This window comes from Balaenoptera physalus, assembly GCF_965194825.1.
Source record: "Balaenoptera physalus genome assembly, chromosome: 20".
NCBI classification, from domain to species: domain Eukaryota; kingdom Metazoa; phylum Chordata; class Mammalia; order Artiodactyla; family Balaenopteridae; genus Balaenoptera; species Balaenoptera physalus.
Window position 1 is genome coordinate 62,711,211 of NC_138901.1, and position 15,956 is coordinate 62,727,166.

Sequence of the window (15,956 nt, forward strand, 5' to 3'; positions counted from 1 at the left end):
CTTACAGACTGAGGCCAATATGCCTTGGGTGGTTGCTGGGAAGTCAGCATGTGACGAGCGCCCTACAGTTCCTTGCGATTGCATCGTTACAGGTTCTAGAATTCCCCCAGGTACGGAACATCACCTGTGCCTGCTGCTATCACACAAACGAGCTGGGGGCGGGGGACGGGCACAGAACCTTGCAGGTGAGGCTCAGAGAAGGTAAGGGGCTTGCCCAAGGTCAACGGTGAATTGGTCACACAGTCCAGCCCCCCGGGCGAGGTTCACCCTGCACCAACTGCCTAGGCCCACCCCCGACCCTCCCCAGTCAAGCAGCAGCTCTTGCTTCCACTGCAGGCAGGTGTCACATCAGCTCCCAGCTACCTGAGCCCCTGCTCCCCCAGCTCCTCCAGGCTGGGCCAGCTCCAGGATCGCGCATCCTGCCTGCCTTGTCCACCAAGCCAACCCCACGGAACAAGCGACGAACGCAGAAGGGGGCTGTATGAGGGCGGGGTCTCCGTCTTGCTCTCTGCCGGGTCTTTAGAGCCTAGAAGTGTGCCTAGCCCTGCACGAGGCTCTCAGGAAACACTTAATACTAATGACGATGGTGACTAACACACTGAGCACCTACTGTGTGCCAGGCACCGCCCTCAGGCCTTCCTGCAGCCTCTCGGCAGCCCCGCGCAGGAAGGAGAGGACGAGGGAGGCCCCCGTGAGGGCCGCACCCACGCGGGGGCCCAGCTCGGTGGGCTGTGCGCACTCCCGCCGGGCCCAGAACACTGGAGGGGACGGGGCGCCTGGCCGGGCACCTGCAGCTTCCAGATGCTCCAGCTGTCGCTGGCGACGCTGCTGACGGTCTCGTTCATGAGCGCGATGAGCATGTTGAGCAGCAGGACGTAGGTGAGCAGCACGTAGGCCAGAAGCAGCAGCAGCACCGCCCCGCGGAAGCGCAGCCGGTCCTGGAAGGCCAGCTCGCCCATGCCGACGGTGAACTTGAACAGCTCCAGGGCGGCGTCCAGGACGCCCTCGTACGGGGCCGTGCTGCCCTCCTTGTCCCCCTCGCCCGCCGCCTCCGTGCTGTTGGAGCCCGCGGGGGCCCCGGGGTCCTGGGCCTCCCGGCTCAGGCTCACCAGTGCTGAGGAGAGAGGCAGGGGGTCCTCAGCCTGGGGAGACCAGCGGGCAGCCTCGAGGCGGGGCAAGGAGTGGGTGGGGGACGGGGGGCCTTTACCTACAGCGAAGCCGAAAAGGAAGACTAAGTAGACCAGGAGGAAGCGGAGCAGGTCCCGCAGGATGACCTAGAAGGCACGAGCCGGTGGGTGGTTCAGCTTGGGGGAGGCACCTGCCTGCTGGGCCCACAGGGAGCCCCCCCAGGGTGCAGTGTCCAGCCCTGCCCGGTCTGGCTGCACGGGGCCACCCCTGCCTCTCACCTTCTGGATCATGACACTGTAGATGCCCGTGTGCTGCAAGCCGCGCATGTAGTACAGCAAGTTCACCCAGCCCAGCGCCAGCGAGCACACGTGCAGGGGCAGGTACCACTCGATGGCCAGGAAGCACAGCACCTGGGACAGCACGGCGAGCAGCGCCTGGACCAGGCTGCGTGGAGGCAGGGCGGGCTCAGCTCGCAGGCCTCCTGTGGCCAGCGCTGGCCCCTGCTGCCTCGCCCCTCACGCCCTCAGAGATAAGAAGTTCCGCCTCTGGGACTGGATCCAAGCATCCTGACCTCCACCTCGGGCAAGGCCTTCAACCCCCGTGGGCCTCAGTTCCCTTCCCCGTACAACGGGGTAACAGTAATAACGCCCGGCTCGGAGAGTGTCGGCGGGGATTCAGGGAGACACGCATGTGAAGACTTCAGGCTCCACTGGTGCAGAGCGAGCGCTCGGTCGATGTGACTATCATGCTCAGGACCCGGACCGGACAGCAGCCCGACTCCGGAGTCTGGCCTGCGAGCTGCTCCCAGCCTCCTGGAGCTCCCTGGCCCAGCGTCCTCACCCCCAAAGCCAGCCTGGTGCCCCCTCCCAGGCAGGAGACAGGGGAGGAGGAGTGAGGCCACACGTACAAGAGGATTTCAAAGTAGCTGTCCATGAACGAGATCCAGATGAACAGACGGCGCCTCCAGAAGTACCACAGCTGCGGGGGAAGGAGGAGGACAGGCCGTGACACCTGCTCTCCAGGCCACAAGCAGCCCCGTTGCCCTCAGGGCCGCCGGCCGCCCTGCTTGTAAAAGTCTCGCCAGGACCACCTCAGGGGCTCGGGCGGCAGCTTTGAACTTTGGGTGTGCTCGTGAGTCCTGCTGATAGCTGAGAAAGTTTGGACCCTGTTTCCAAAAAGTGCAGACACCCAGACCATGGCAGGGGCCTCCTGTCTCCCTGTGGATCCAGGTGGAGAACTCGCACTCCATATGGTGAAAGAGGCTCCTTTCCCTTCCCCTCCCTGGCCTCACGGGGACCACCGGGTGCTCCAGCCAACCTGGCCTTGGTGCCTAAGTCCTGCCCACTCTCAAAGACTCACTCAACGAGTCTCAGTGCCACGGCCAGCCTGTCTCCTGCAAGCTGGCAGCATCTTCCCCTGAAGAGGCCGTGCTGGAGGCACTGGGCTGAGTTCCCCCTGCCGCCACCCTTCTGTGCTCCCCAGGTGAGGAATGAGCCAGGGACCTGGGGTCAGGGGCGTCCAGCTCCATTCCCAGGGGAGCAGAGCCGGCACTGCCAAGGAATCATAGGAGATACCTGCTGCCCCGCGGGCACCCCAGAAAGCACAGCAGGGAGGGTACCCAGCCCCAAAGGCAAGGCCGGAACCCTCGGCCCTCAGCCGCCCTGAGGCTGGCCAGGATGGGACCAGGTGTGGGATTCAGTTTCCCGTAAATGGAGGGACTGTCGTGAACTCACTCCCAGGCTTCTTGTAGCAGAATTCCAGGTTTGGGGTGGGGGATGGGAGGAGCCCTCACCTGGCCCATGAGGATGTTGGCCCCCACGACCAGAATCAGGATGTGGCCCAGCAGCAGCACGGAGTTCCCAGCGGTCACCTCCAGCGGGAGGAAGTCCTGCACGAAGACACACTCGGGTCGGGCCTGGGGTCCCCTCCCAGCAGCTGCCCGCTGAGAGCGAGGCTGGGGGCCCATTCCTCGGGAGAGCTGTGGGGAGGCCCCCAGAGCAGCAGAGCGAACACGGGCTCTGGAGCCAGACTGCCTGGGTTCAGATCCCAACTCCACCACTCACAGCCCGTGTGACCCTGGGTAAGTCCCTTAAACTCTCTGTGCCTTCCTTCCCTCAACTGTAAACTGGCGATGATAAGAGTTCATCATCTCAGAGGGTCGTTGTGAAATTAATTAAATACATTAACACACGTCGTCAATCACTTGAATACTTTCTCACGTGTGCTGCACACTCAGTAAGTACTATTACTGTTGTTGTTACTACTATGTTGTTACTTCCATATCATGACCAGCTGTGTAAGCGCCGTGGGCGGACCACCAAGCGGTCAGGCCTCCGGTCAGCATTTGCAGGACGGGGTTGTAAACCCTGCCCCATCTTCTGCCAGGGTTGTTTCCAAGAGGCCTCCCCAGGATGTGCCCCTCCCTGCCTTGCCTTGTCCAGGGGAGGCTGGTGGTAGGTGACAGCGGTGAAGATGGACACGTAGGTCAAGTAACACAGGAAGTTGAACAGGAACCTGGGGATGAGCAGATTCCACTTCGCCTGCAGCAGTTTGTTCAGCGGCTCCAAAACCACCATTCGGTGCCGGTGCTGGGACGGGAAGGCGAGAGCCAGAGGCGCATTCAGCGAGTACATGTGGAGGCACCAGGGGAGAGCGGAGAGGGTGCGGAGCCCCGAACAACCCCTCCCCGCCGGCCGCCACCCCACCCTCATGGCTGTGGAGAGACCAGTCCAGAGCAGGTGCTGGTCAACAGAGAGGCCCCCGGTGTGACCCCCGTGTCGGGTGGGACCGGCGGCCCGGTTCGCACGTGCAGCCACACCCCGACTGCTCGGTTAAAGGGCAGGGGCGGTCCTGCAGGCAGCCCCGAGCGGTGGACCTTGCAGGGAGCTCTGGCAGGCCGCCTGCGCACACCGCCGCCCCGGGGTGAAGCAGGCTCACCGGGCTTTGGCAATGGAAGGCGATGATCTCCAGCACGGAGTTCTCCTCGCAGCTGTCCACAGAGGCCAGGTCATACAGCGACACCCGCACGGGCCCGTAGGACCACTCCGTGAACTTGCGGGAGAGGGACTGGCTCGGCCCCAGGAACTCCCGCTGCAGGATGTGTCTGAAAATCTGCAGGGCAGGCACGTGAGCTTGGCCTGCACAGAGCTGCCCACCGCCCAGACACGCGAACACGCCCTGCACCCGCGGGTCCTTGCGCGTATTAACTCTTACACAGGTCCACGCACACTCAGCCAACCATGCAGACACTCCCACCCACCCGCCCATGCCAGCCTGCCTCTTCCTTCCGCACTCCTGCCCCAATGCCTCTCTCCTGGACGCTCATATGGCCGAGGGACCCCCAATCCAAGGGTCCTTAAGGCCCCATGAGATCAGAGGCTACCAGCTACACACGTGTGTGCACGTTTGTTGCCAGAGTCTCGAGCTTTCAACAGACTAGAAGCCACCCCTAACCCGGACAGGTCCAGAAGCAATTTGGTTTTACAAATGCGGAATGCTGGGGAGGCTTCCCAGATCGGGGAGCGGCTTCCACAGGCCACACAGTCGTGCCTCTAGACGGCAAAGAGAGGTACCCACACCCCCGGGACCTTGGAGGGTAGGAAAAAAACATAAAACTTCCGCTTACGTTTATTTTTATCTTAACCTTTAAAACCTGTGTTCTAAGCATTGGGCCCTGTGTCAGCTGTGTGGGTTGTAAGCTCCCCTAATAATAAGGATCAGACAACAGGAAAGTCGTTTGGGAAAAAAGTAAAGCTGGATCATGCTTTTTTTTTGTTTTTGCCAAGCGGCTCTTAGTTCCCCAACCAGGGATTGAACCCGGGCCCTCGGCAATGAAAGCAAAGAGTCCTAACCATTGGACCACTAGGGAAGTCCCTCGTGCTTACTCTTTATGAGAGTAACCTATAACTTTCAGATAAAGTTTTAGGCATTAAAAATCAAGCTGCAAAAGAAAAGTCTGGAAGCAAATATGGATATGGAATATACACATTCACGTGCACATATACACATGCGCACACACACACACACAGTTTTAAAACCTTGTAGAAGGAATTAAGCAATAGCAAAACCAAGGAAAAGATAATAACACTTGGATACATACAAATGTAAAAATTCTGTGTAGCAAAAAATGCCATAAAAATTTTTTTAACGTTGAACTGGGAGAAAAATTTGCAACTGTTATAGTAAACAAAATGATGATACGTTCGTTATCAAGAACACTTAGCCATCAATACGAAGAAAACCTGAGAGCAAAGAACATGAGAAGACTGTCTCCTAATCAAGAAACCCAAGTGACTTAAAAAAACAATCCCTGGGAGTTCCCTGGTGGTCCAGTGTTTAGGACTTGGCGCTTTCACTGCCGTGGCCTGGGTTGAATCCCTGATCAGGGAGCTAAGATCCTGTAAGCTGCGCAGCCAAAGATAAATAAATAAATAAAATAAAATCCCTGTTTTAAAATGTAATATATTCATTCTGTAACTCACATGTAATTTATCAATAAACACACACACAGGAGAGGTGCATGCTGAAACTGTTCTGAGCTAGACACCACCCCAGGCTCTTTCTGCAGAAATCCCGGGTTGAGTCCTGCTGCTTCCTGGAAAGGGGGGCTGGCCACTCACCTCAATTTTGCCCTCCTTGGCGGCCAGCTTCAGGGGCGTGAGGCCCTGCAGGTTGGGGATGTCCTCGAGCTGCACCGTGGGGCAGAGGCGGGCCCCCGCCTGGAGCAGCCTATCGTACATGTGGGTCACCAGCTCCGTGTTCTCGGCCGAGTTGTCTGCGATCATCACCAAGGCGTGCAGGGCCGTGTTGCCCAGCGAGTCGGCGGCCTGCAGGCTGGCGGGCTGGTGCGGGTTCTCCAGGAGATAGGTCACCACGTCCCACTGCTTGGTGCACGCAGCCAGAGAGAGGGGCATCTCGCCTGGGGGCCGAGGGGACAGCTTGGGCCTCGGGCCTCCCAGCGTCCACCCGCCTGCTTCTCACGCTCCCTGGACCTCCTTGAGGCGGGTCAGGCGCCCACAGGAGAGAATACGCACTGCCTTGGGGTCCCGGGCCCACCCAGGCCAGTGCAGTGAGTGGAGAAGGCTCCGGGCCCCGCATCCTCCTAGAAGCCCCAGTCAAGGTGGCTCTGTCCAGCTCTGACCCAAGGGAGAGGGGCCCAAAGCTCTTTACCATCTAAGGGAGCAGAACGGGAGCCTGCCAACCAGGGTTCCTGCCCCCCTGCCTCTTTCTCTTTTCTTTGCCGGGGCCCAGACACCCCTTTCTCCAGGCCCTGTCTGGTCGAGTCTCATCACACACCAGTTCTACGCCCCCGTTCCCCCGCCCTGGTCTGAGCTCATGTGTGGCGAGCTTCCTTGGCCAGACAAGGATAAAACACCTCTTAAGACAAACTGCTTTTGCAGGCGGCCTAGCTATTAGAAGCATGAGCCTCAGGGTCAGACTGATCTGGGTTTAAGGGTCACATTAACCCTGTGACCTTGGGCAAGGCCTTACCCCCTCTGCAGCTCAGTTTATCCAAGAAGGCTCCTCACCGAAGTAGAAGCAGGTCTCTTGTCTCTTCTTCTGGAAGAACTGGCCACAGGCCCGGGCATGCACGTCGGCCCCGTTCTCCACCAGGAGCTTCACACACGGCAGGCTCCTCTTCTCGATGGCGACGTGCAGGGCGCTGTGGCCTTGGTAGTACTCATCTGTGCACTGGGCGTTGACCAGAGGCCGAGGGTTGCCGGAGTCCCGATCAATCTGCAGCAGCAGCTCAATGCAGGCGTTGGTCCCGTCCCGAAGGTTCAGCACGGCCTTCATCAGGCATGTCTTCCCCGTGGAGCCCTCTGTGGGAGGAGGGGGGGTCACCGCGGTGCTCAGGCCACCCACCCGCCTGTACAGTGAGCCCATGCCCCAAAGCACCCCGGCCGGCTGGAGCCCAGCCGTGCTGCAGGGAGTTAAGCCTCCAGCCAACAGGTGTTAGAATACCAATAGGTATGACTACAGTTTCTGCCCTAGAAATTAAGTTTCTAAGACATAGTTCGTCATGTGTGCAACACTGTCTACACGAGAACATTTGGAGTAGTATTTCTTTTTTTTTAATGTATTTATTTATGGCTGCGTTGGGTCTTCGTTGCTGCGCGCGGGTTTTCTCTAGTTGTGGTGAGCGGGGGCTACTCTTCGTTGTGGTGTGTGGGCTTCTTATTGCGGTGGCTTCTCTTGTTGCGGAGCATGGGCTCTAGGCGCGCGGGTTTCAGTAGTTGTGGCATGCGGGCTCAGTAGTTGTGGCTCATGGGCTCTAGAGCACAGGCTCAGTAGTTGTGGCCCACTGAACCAGGGATTGAACCCGTGTCCCATGCATTGGCAGGCAGATTCTTAACCACTGCACCACCAGGAAAGCCCCTTGGCCTCTCTTAACCTCAGTTTTCCTCACTGTAAAATGGGACTGTTCCAGGCTTATTGTAAGGATCACATGGAATTATATACAAAATTCTCAGCCCACAGAGGCCTGGCACACAGCGTGTTGAGGCCAAAAACTACACACAACCTAAATGGCCACCAATAAGGGGTTAGTCAAGTAAATTGTGGTAAATGTACAGGATGGGAAACTCTGCAGGTTGTTACAGTGACTGAGTTAGAGGCCTGTGTACTGAAATGGACTAAGTTGGGGGAGAGCCCATTACAAGCACATCATTACGTATTTACATCAATGGCATGACCCCATTTATGTAAATGTATGCCTAATGTATTTAAACAGTTTGAAAAGATGTACCCCAAATCATTATCAGGGGTCCAGGATGACAGACTGTTTTTACCCTCAGCTTTATACATTTCATTACTATTTGAACCTTCTAGAAGGCACACATGTTCTTTTCCTAATCAGATATCCCCAAACAATACAGATATTTAGATCTGGGGCAAAGAATGCTCTGAGATGGATAAAGTGTAAGGTACGTGTATTAGATCTCAGCGATGCTGTGACTGAAAAAGAGAGAGAGACAGGGAGGGGCTGCACTGAGGCCAGTGAAAGGGCTGAGGGCGGCAGAGGCAGGCTGGGAGCCGGTGCAGTGAGTGGAAGGGGGAGCGGGCTGTCCTCCGCTCCGTCAGCAGGGCCCCTGCAGTCGTTCTGGCAGGAGGGCTGCTAGAACACCGCCCCTCCTCGCCCCTCAGCTGCTGACTGGTCACCACGAGCCGGCAGCCTGGTCTCGGCACAGCACACGGCGGCTCTGGCCCAAGCAGCAGGCCTACCTGTGTACTCCGAGTCCGTGAGGTACTTGCTGGTCCGGCGCAGGTACTCTGGTAGCCCCACCAGGTCCTCGGGGACCCCCCGGGCCACCGCACTGAAGAGCCGGTCACGGTCGAAGCGGTTTGGGTCTGGCTGGCTGTGGGGATGTGGTTTGTGACTGACGCTGCAGGAGAGCCCTGGGTCCCCAGAGTGTCCCGCTTCCCAGGGAGCCTTTTCTGGGGCCCAGGAGCCCCACGGGAGCCTTTTGAGAGCCTCTACGCACCCAGGCAGGCCAAGGAGACCGCAAGCGCTCAGACCCCCGGAGGAGGGGCCCGGCTGGGGCACCGGCCACGCGTGCTGGCTGCAGGCACCCCCTGTCATTCGCCAGGTGCCCCGCGGCTCGCAACAGGTTCACTGTCCATTTCAGCACAGGAGCTCCTCGTGGCTCTTGAGCTGGGCTCTGGGGCGGGGCGGGGCCACCGGAGGTGCCCACGGACTGTTGGGGGCCATACGTGCCGCTGGCCTCCACCAAGAAAATCAAGAAAAGCCCCACGTCCTCTCCGAAACCATCTATGGCCGAACGACGGAGTACCTGCCCCTTTGGCCCTCACTTCTGCCCTGCGTGAGTAATCTCTATTTTTTCCATCAGACAAACAAGGAGGTAGAGTAACTTTCCCAAAGCCGCATGGTGCAGAGCTCACGGGCTGTGGGGTGCTTGCTGTTCAACCACCTCTGGACCCCGACTCCCCACCCCAGAGAGACGCCAGGCTGGACAGACGGAGGTTTCTCAGAGGCGGGGGGTCCAGAGCGGACACCAGACGCTCACAGAATTTTCCTGAGAAGCCACACCTCTGCGAAAGGCCCCAGGAGGGGCCGGTAGCCCTTCTGAATCCAGCGTGTGTGGGCATCCCCGCCTGGGCTGTCACTGGGGCTCCCGGTACCACGACCAGCAGATATGAAGGGACAAGAAAGGGGGGACTGTTTGATGCTTTGGGGACCCTCAGGCCTGCCATGGAATGGATCAACCAAGAAAGGGGTGGGGGCTCTGATGAGTGGGGGGATTACTGGATCAGTCTTGGTTTAAGCCATGATCACGTGACTGACAGGGCAGGCAGCTGCCTGGCCAGACGCAGCATCATCCGTCCAGCAGACCACGCGGCCACGACGTGACCAAGAGGTCACTGCGGCTGACTGGGGAGTCCCGTGGGCAGTCCGGCCGGGCGAAGTGGCTATTTGGACAAAGCACTTCCTGTCACAGGGCGGCATCACGGTCCTGGGATAGGGAGGCCCCGCGGGAGCATAGATCGAAGCACCAAAGGGCATCGAGGGGCCGGTTCTGTCTCGGGCAGGTGACCCCGCTCCCAGGAGCCTTGCAAGCACCCTCTCCTGCCCTGTCTGAACCTGACCTCGGTCCCGCAGCACAAACAGCACAGGCGGCTCTGGGCTGGGAGGCCGAGGCTGGGGGCAGAGTCCAAGGCATGAGCAGGGAGGGAGGGGCTTCCCTGGCAGAGTGCTGCCTGGCCCAGGCAGGTTCTCCAGCCTCGTATGTCAGACCTCACACTGCGGGGATCCAGGTGCACCCTTCCCCCACACCCACAGGACTGGAGGTGGCGCTCCCCCGAGAGTGGCTCCCACAGTCTGAATTAGAAGACATCACGGGAAGGTCACAGTGAAGGTGGCTCCGAGCAGGAGGCCACCGTCCTCAAGCCCCAGAGTCCACGACCCCAGGGCAACAGGCCCAGCCTTGGAGCAGAGCCCGGGAACACCCGGGACATTTCCACGTGTCCTTGATTCTCTTGGCCTGGAGCGTGGATCTTGCTAGCAACCCCCGCAGGGCCTGTGGCTGGGAAGGGGACGGCACCAACAGGGGGCATGCCAGGAGGTGAAAGAGTATGTCCCTACAAGGAGAACACAACCTCAGGAGACAGAAGGCCAAGAACGGGGAAGGTTCTGGAAGGAGCAACCCCAGAGAGCAGAGCAGGGTTCAGCCTGTCGGGCCCAGGAGCCATCAGAGCCAGACCCAGGACCCCCAAGGCTGTGGCACAGGGGCACTGGGGCGGGGCTAGGCCACCCAGTCTGACTCTGCTGGCGGTGAGCCCCCCGGGCTCCCCCGGCCCCGCTTGCTGCCTCACCTGGCACCTGCCCCCTTTCGGAAGCTGAGGTTCACTTTGATCTGAGGCGAGAAGTTCCGGTCCTCGCCCTGGAATGGTGACTCCATGGGGGGCGGCCCGGCACCACCGCCCAGTTTTCCTCTGTCCACCTGGGCACCACTTTCTTGGCCTCCATCTGACGTCTCGAGCCTGAAAGCGGGAGGGCGGGAGGGCGAGGCCATCCTAAGGCGCGGCTGCTCCTTCTTGCTGGAACCTCTGTGGGGACGGAGGTGTCACAGGCATCTGCTCCTCCCAGTAGGCGTGGGGGTAGGAGGGCTGGCTGAAGCCCGGCCCAGAGAGGGTTAGAAGCTGGGTACAAGCAGACCAGCCGCCAGTGCGCGAGCCCAGCCCAACAGGAGCGGGGAGGGGAGCAAGAGGAGGGAGGACAGGATCTGTTGGAGGAACACAGGGCCCACAACTTTCCCTGACTGTCCCTCTGGGACTTCCTGATCTCTGAGAGGCCACAGCCCCTGGTCCGAAAACATCTGTGTTAACAGCACACCCCTTTCTCTACACAACATCTTGCCCAGTGGCCAATATTTACATTAAAAAAAAATGCAGTTTTGGGTGGGGCAGGTCACTCAACCTCCCACACAGGGGGTGTGGGGTGCCCTGGTGAAACCGCTGGAAAACCCCTGGCCTATCAAACCCCTCATTTTGCTGCCAGGAGGACTAGGGCTCAGAAAGGGGAAGTGACTTGCCCAAGGTCCCAGGCTGCTGGCACAGCCTGGTCTGAAACCACCTCGGCCTACCGGGACGTTCCTCTTCAGGTCTCAAAACCTTTCGGGGCCCGTCTGTACTTTCAGTCTCTGAGGAGTGCCACCTCTCTGTGCCTTAGGGTCTCTAGGGGCTTCACAGCAGGAGGGAGACGCCTCGCTGGTGCCCAAGCTCCCCTCACCCAGCAGCTCCCCGGCAGGCCCGAGGCCAGGCGGGGGAGCTCAGCTCAGGGCACCACCTCGACCTCCCGGGAGAGCAGAAACCACAGCCGCCAGCGCTCGCCAGGGCGGGGCCCCAGGGCGGGGAGGGGGAAGCCCCGGGGGGCCCCCCAGTGGGTGGGCAGAAAGAAGGAAAAAGAGTCCAGAGTTGGGGAGGGGGGGAGACAGAGGGGCTGGCGGGGGGTGGGGTGGGGGGAGAAGGGCGCAGGGAGCAGAGCAGAGCTTGGGGACGGGAAGCGCAGGGTGGGAAGGTCAGGGCCTGGACCATCTTCTGCGCGGCTTCAGCCCCGGGGCGGGAGGACGGCGGGGGGCATCTTCCCGCAGCAGCAGGAGAGGCCGGGGCCTGTCGACTGCCTCATCATGCAGTTTCGACCCTGCGTCTTTCTGCCCACCCTGGGGCGTCCTTCCCGGCCACACGCCATTTAGCCTGGCTGATGTCCCCAGCCCCTCACCATTCTGCCTCCCAGCCCACTGCTCCCAAGTCTCCGCAGCAACAGCTGTCTGCCCAGCCGCTGGACCCCCGGACCCCCCATCCTCCCGGCCGGGGAGGAAGGATCTGGTAGGCCAGGTGGAGAAGAGAGCCGGAGCCCCTCAAAGACCCTGGCTCAGGGCTGGGGGAGCAAGGCGCCCACCCGGGCTTCCCGGCCGCCGCCCTTCACCGTCAGGATTCGGGGCCCGGGCCCCTGGGAAGCCCGCATCATCCCTGACTCACCGGCTCGGCGGAGGCTGCGCGCGGCGCGTCCGGGCGGGCGGCGGGGCTGCCGAGGAAGTGCGGCCCAGAGGGGCGCGGGCTGGCTGGGAGCCCCGCGAGCCGGCTGGGTCCGTCGGCGTTCCGCACGCTCAGCCCACCCGCCCGCCCGCCCGCCTGGCCGCAGCGGGGTCAGCTCTCCCTCGGCAGGACCCGCTGGCCGGGAGACTGACCCTCCGGACCATGGGCCACACCCTCTCTGGGGAGACACGCCCCTCCTCCCACCCGCCCCCACCCCACTGCCTGCCGCTGAGGCCCCCAGATGCGGGGGGGCAGTCAGAGGCAACCCTTGGGTGCGGGGCCCTGCCTCGGGGGGAGCTGGCGTGTCGCGTGGGGCGGGGAGGGGACTCGCCCCACTGCACACGGACATCCACCCCTCCCCTTCCCCACCACTTGCCCCCCAGCGGCCATGTGGCTCAGCCTGGGAACTGGTTTACCCGTCGCAGGGCAGGGAGAGCTGATGTGGACGCCCCCCGGAGAGGAGAGACTCAGCCCAGCACCTCCCCCTGGAAATGCACCCCGCCCACCCGACCTTCCGGGGCCTTCCCCCAGCCCCCCAGGCCCCCAGCCAGGGGCCCTGACGGCCGCTGCCTTCCTTCCCTGAGCTAAAGGCGCTTCCAGCACCAGCCAGCAGGGGCGGACAGGAGGCCGGCCTGTGCTTCGAAATTAGACCTCCCTTCCAGACCAGCCCTGGTCCAGACTCAGCGCTGGGGCTTGGGGACGCAGCCATCATCCAAGTAAGTATCCAGCCCTAGGTCACCTCCCTCTCCCTCACTCCTAAAATCCAAGCCGTCAGGAACCCCACACCCCCAAACCTACCAATTTGTCTCTATCTCTGCCTGATGCAAGCAACTATCATCCCTGCCGGGGAGACCACAGCTGTCTTCAAGCTGGTCTCCCTGCTTCACTCCTGTCCCCAGCACCCCCATAATCGATTCTCCTTACAGCAACGAGAGTGATCTTTCAAAAATGAAAACCAGATCACCTAACTCCCCTCCCCCCAACTGGTGGCTTCCTTCGACACTTGGAATAAAAGGCACGGTCCATACCAAGCCGGTGCAGTCTGGAGGCCCTTCTCCACATTCCACCTTCATCTCTGATTGAAAGTACACACTACACTCTAGTGTAAACACCTGTGCTGTCCAATGTAAGGTCACCAGCCTCAGTGGCTATTTAAATTTAAGTCAGTTACAATAAATCAAACATTCAGTTCTACAGTGACATTAGCCACATTTCAAATGCTCATAGTCACATGTGGTTAGTGGCCGCCACATTGGATAGCACAGAGATAGAACTGTTCCATCATCGCAGAGAATTCTATTGCACAGTTCTGCTCTAGACATTCTGAACACATTTCAGTCTCTCCCGATGCCATGCTCTCTTCTGTTGCCTCCAAGCCTCCAAGACTTTGCACAAGCTGTTGCAACTGCCAGGAACACACACACACACACACAAACACACACTGCCTTGCTCTAGCCAATTCCTACCTCTCTGTTTAAACATCACTTCCTCTGGGTAGCCTTTCCTAGACCCTGGACTGGGTTGGGGGTCCCCACTATGTGTTCCATGACACTTTGCATTTCTCTGATCATAATTCATTGTCCAGTATTGTTAACATTTATTTAATCATCTGGCTTCATCTTTTTTTTAAATAAATTTATTTATTTATTTATTTTTGGCTGCATTGGGTCTTCGTTGCTGCATGTGGGCTTCTCATTGTGGTGGCTTCTCTTGTTGCGGAGCATGGGCTTCTAGGCCCGCGGGCTTCAGTAGTTGTGGCTCAATGGCTTCAGTAGCTGTGGCTCGTGGGCTCTAGAGCGCAGGCTCAGTAGTTGTGGTGCACAGGCTTAGCTGCTTCACAGCATTTGGGATCTTCCCAGACCAGGGCTCGAACCCATGTCCCCTGCATTGGCAGGCGGGTTCTTAACCACTGCGCCACCAGGGAAGTCCCGGCTTCATCTTTAACAATAACAGATGCCTTGTGAACTGTCACTATGTGCCAGACGCTGTGCTAAGTGCTTTACGTGCAACTCTCAGAGCAACCTTATTTCACAGATGAGGAAACTGAGGCTGGGCAAGAGTAGATACCCTGTCCAAGGCCACGTGGCTGCGAGGTGACAAAGCAAGGATTCAAATCCAGAGCCACACCTTTACCCACCAAGCTCTCCAAGAGGTGAGATGTTGCTTTTTTTTTTTGCTGTATCTCATCACCCAGCACAGCGTCCAGCCCCCAGTTGGTGCTCAGGAAGGCTTTGAATTATGATCATAATGCAGAGGGCATTACTGTGCTGTTGGGGAAAAATTAAAGAGTAAGTGGAGACCCTTGAGTCCTTCAGAGGCATCACCACATCAGGTGACAATGACAGTTGGGCAGACAACTCTAATTGCAAATCAAGTTTATAAAAAGTTCTCAGATTATCAGTCATCAGGAAGATGCAAATCAAAAACCACAATGAGATACACTTGACACCCACTAGGATAGCTATAATTAAAAAGACAGATAATACACTACATTGTAAATCAACTATACTTGAATAAAATAAATTTTTAAAAAAGACAGATAATAGTAAGTGTTGGTGAGGATATGGAGAAGTTGGAACCCTCATACACTGCTGGCAGATTATATGGTGCAGCCACTTTGGAAAACAGTCTGGTTGTTCCTCAAAAAAATTAAACATAGAGTTACCATATGACCCAGCAATTCCACTCCTAGGTAAGTCCTCAAAAGAAATGGAAACTTAAGTCCACACGAACACCTGTACGCAAATGTTCACAAGAGCATTATTTATAGTAGCCAAGTGGAAACAACCCAAATGTCCATCAGGTGATGAATGGATAAATAAAATTCTCTCCATACAATAGAATATTATTCAGCCGTAAAAAGGAATGGAATAATGATACGTGCTACAACAGGGATGAACCATGAAAAACTTAGGGTAAGTGAAAGATGCCAGTCACAAAGGATTTATATTGCATGACTTCATTGATGTGAAATGTTCAGAATAGGGGACTCTACAGAGACATAAAGTAGATTAGTGGTTGCCTAGGGCAACAGGACTTGGGGGGGCAATGGGAAGCTGAAAGGCTTCTTTTGGGGGTGATGAAAAATGTTCTAAATTTGATTGTGATGATTGTTGTAAATATGCCAAAGACCATTGAATTGTATGCTTTAAATTAGAGAACTATATGTGAATTTTATCTTAAAGAAAAAAAAGGTCCTCTGAGCAGAGAATGCCTGTGTTTTTAGTCGGAAATGAATCAAGCAGAGAAACACAGCTTTCTCAATTCCAATGCCACCGGACTCATGTTTCAAAAAGCTTCAACCAATCCAGTCTCCATGCAAGGAAAATCTCCCCCAAGCAGTCTTTAGGCTCAATCTTTCCATGTGTTTCACTTCACACTTAGTAACTTTTTGTAAAGCCATGTTTTTTCACTTGAATTGATTTTCAGAGTCGATTTTTAACAAAAACAAGTGAGAGGTTCAAAAAATGTGCAGCAGGGGACTTCCCTGGTGGTCCAGTGGTTAAGACTCCGTGCTTCCACTGCAGGGGGCATGGGTTCCATCCCTGGTCTGGAACTAAGATCCCGCATGCCGCGCAGCCAAAAAAGGAAAAAAAAGAAAAAAAGAAAAAAGTGCAGCTGACATATCCTTTGGAGAGGGGAACTAAGGGTGGAGGGTGGGAAGGCAACTTCCTTTTTGATATGCATCATTTGGACTATTTAATTTTTTACCACTGCCTTTAGAAAAACAAATATGGCATCTCTTGCAGAGTTAAAACAAACAAGCAAACAAA

At 57.6% G+C, this 15,956-nt stretch overlaps 1 protein-coding gene across 9 annotated transcripts in view; it reads right to left on the bottom strand.

Annotated features, from left to right (window-relative positions):
- The window catches only part of TRPV2 (transient receptor potential cation channel subfamily V member 2), a 29,061-nt gene that overhangs the window by 6,765 nt on the left and 6,340 nt on the right, over positions 1–15,956 (bottom strand). For 2 of the 9 annotated variants that reach the window (XM_082441055.1, XM_082441056.1), the window contains exons 1-11: positions 12,127–12,342; positions 10,462–10,695; positions 8,353–8,486; positions 6,657–6,950; positions 5,748–6,046; positions 4,066–4,239; positions 3,561–3,716; positions 2,921–3,016; positions 1,407–1,572; positions 1,208–1,274; positions 789–1,114 (exon numbers count right to left, since the gene is read on the bottom strand). The exons of 1 other annotated variant lie outside the window; for it this stretch is intronic. In XM_082441055.1, coding sequence (XP_082297181.1) covers positions 789–1,114; positions 1,208–1,274; positions 1,407–1,572; positions 2,921–3,016; positions 3,561–3,716; positions 4,066–4,239; positions 5,748–6,046; positions 6,657–6,950; positions 8,353–8,486; positions 10,462–10,661 — 1,912 coding nt within the window. In that variant the 5' untranslated portion in view covers positions 10,662–10,695; positions 12,127–12,342. Of the gene's footprint in view, positions 1–788; positions 1,115–1,207; positions 1,275–1,406; positions 1,573–1,968; positions 2,107–2,920; positions 3,017–3,560; positions 3,717–4,065; positions 4,240–5,747; positions 6,047–6,656; positions 6,951–8,352; positions 8,487–10,461; positions 10,696–12,126; positions 12,348–15,956 lie in introns of those variants that run through there. 6 more of the 9 variants (XM_082441054.1, XM_082441052.1, XM_082441053.1 and 3 more) reach the window with 6 other exon arrangements.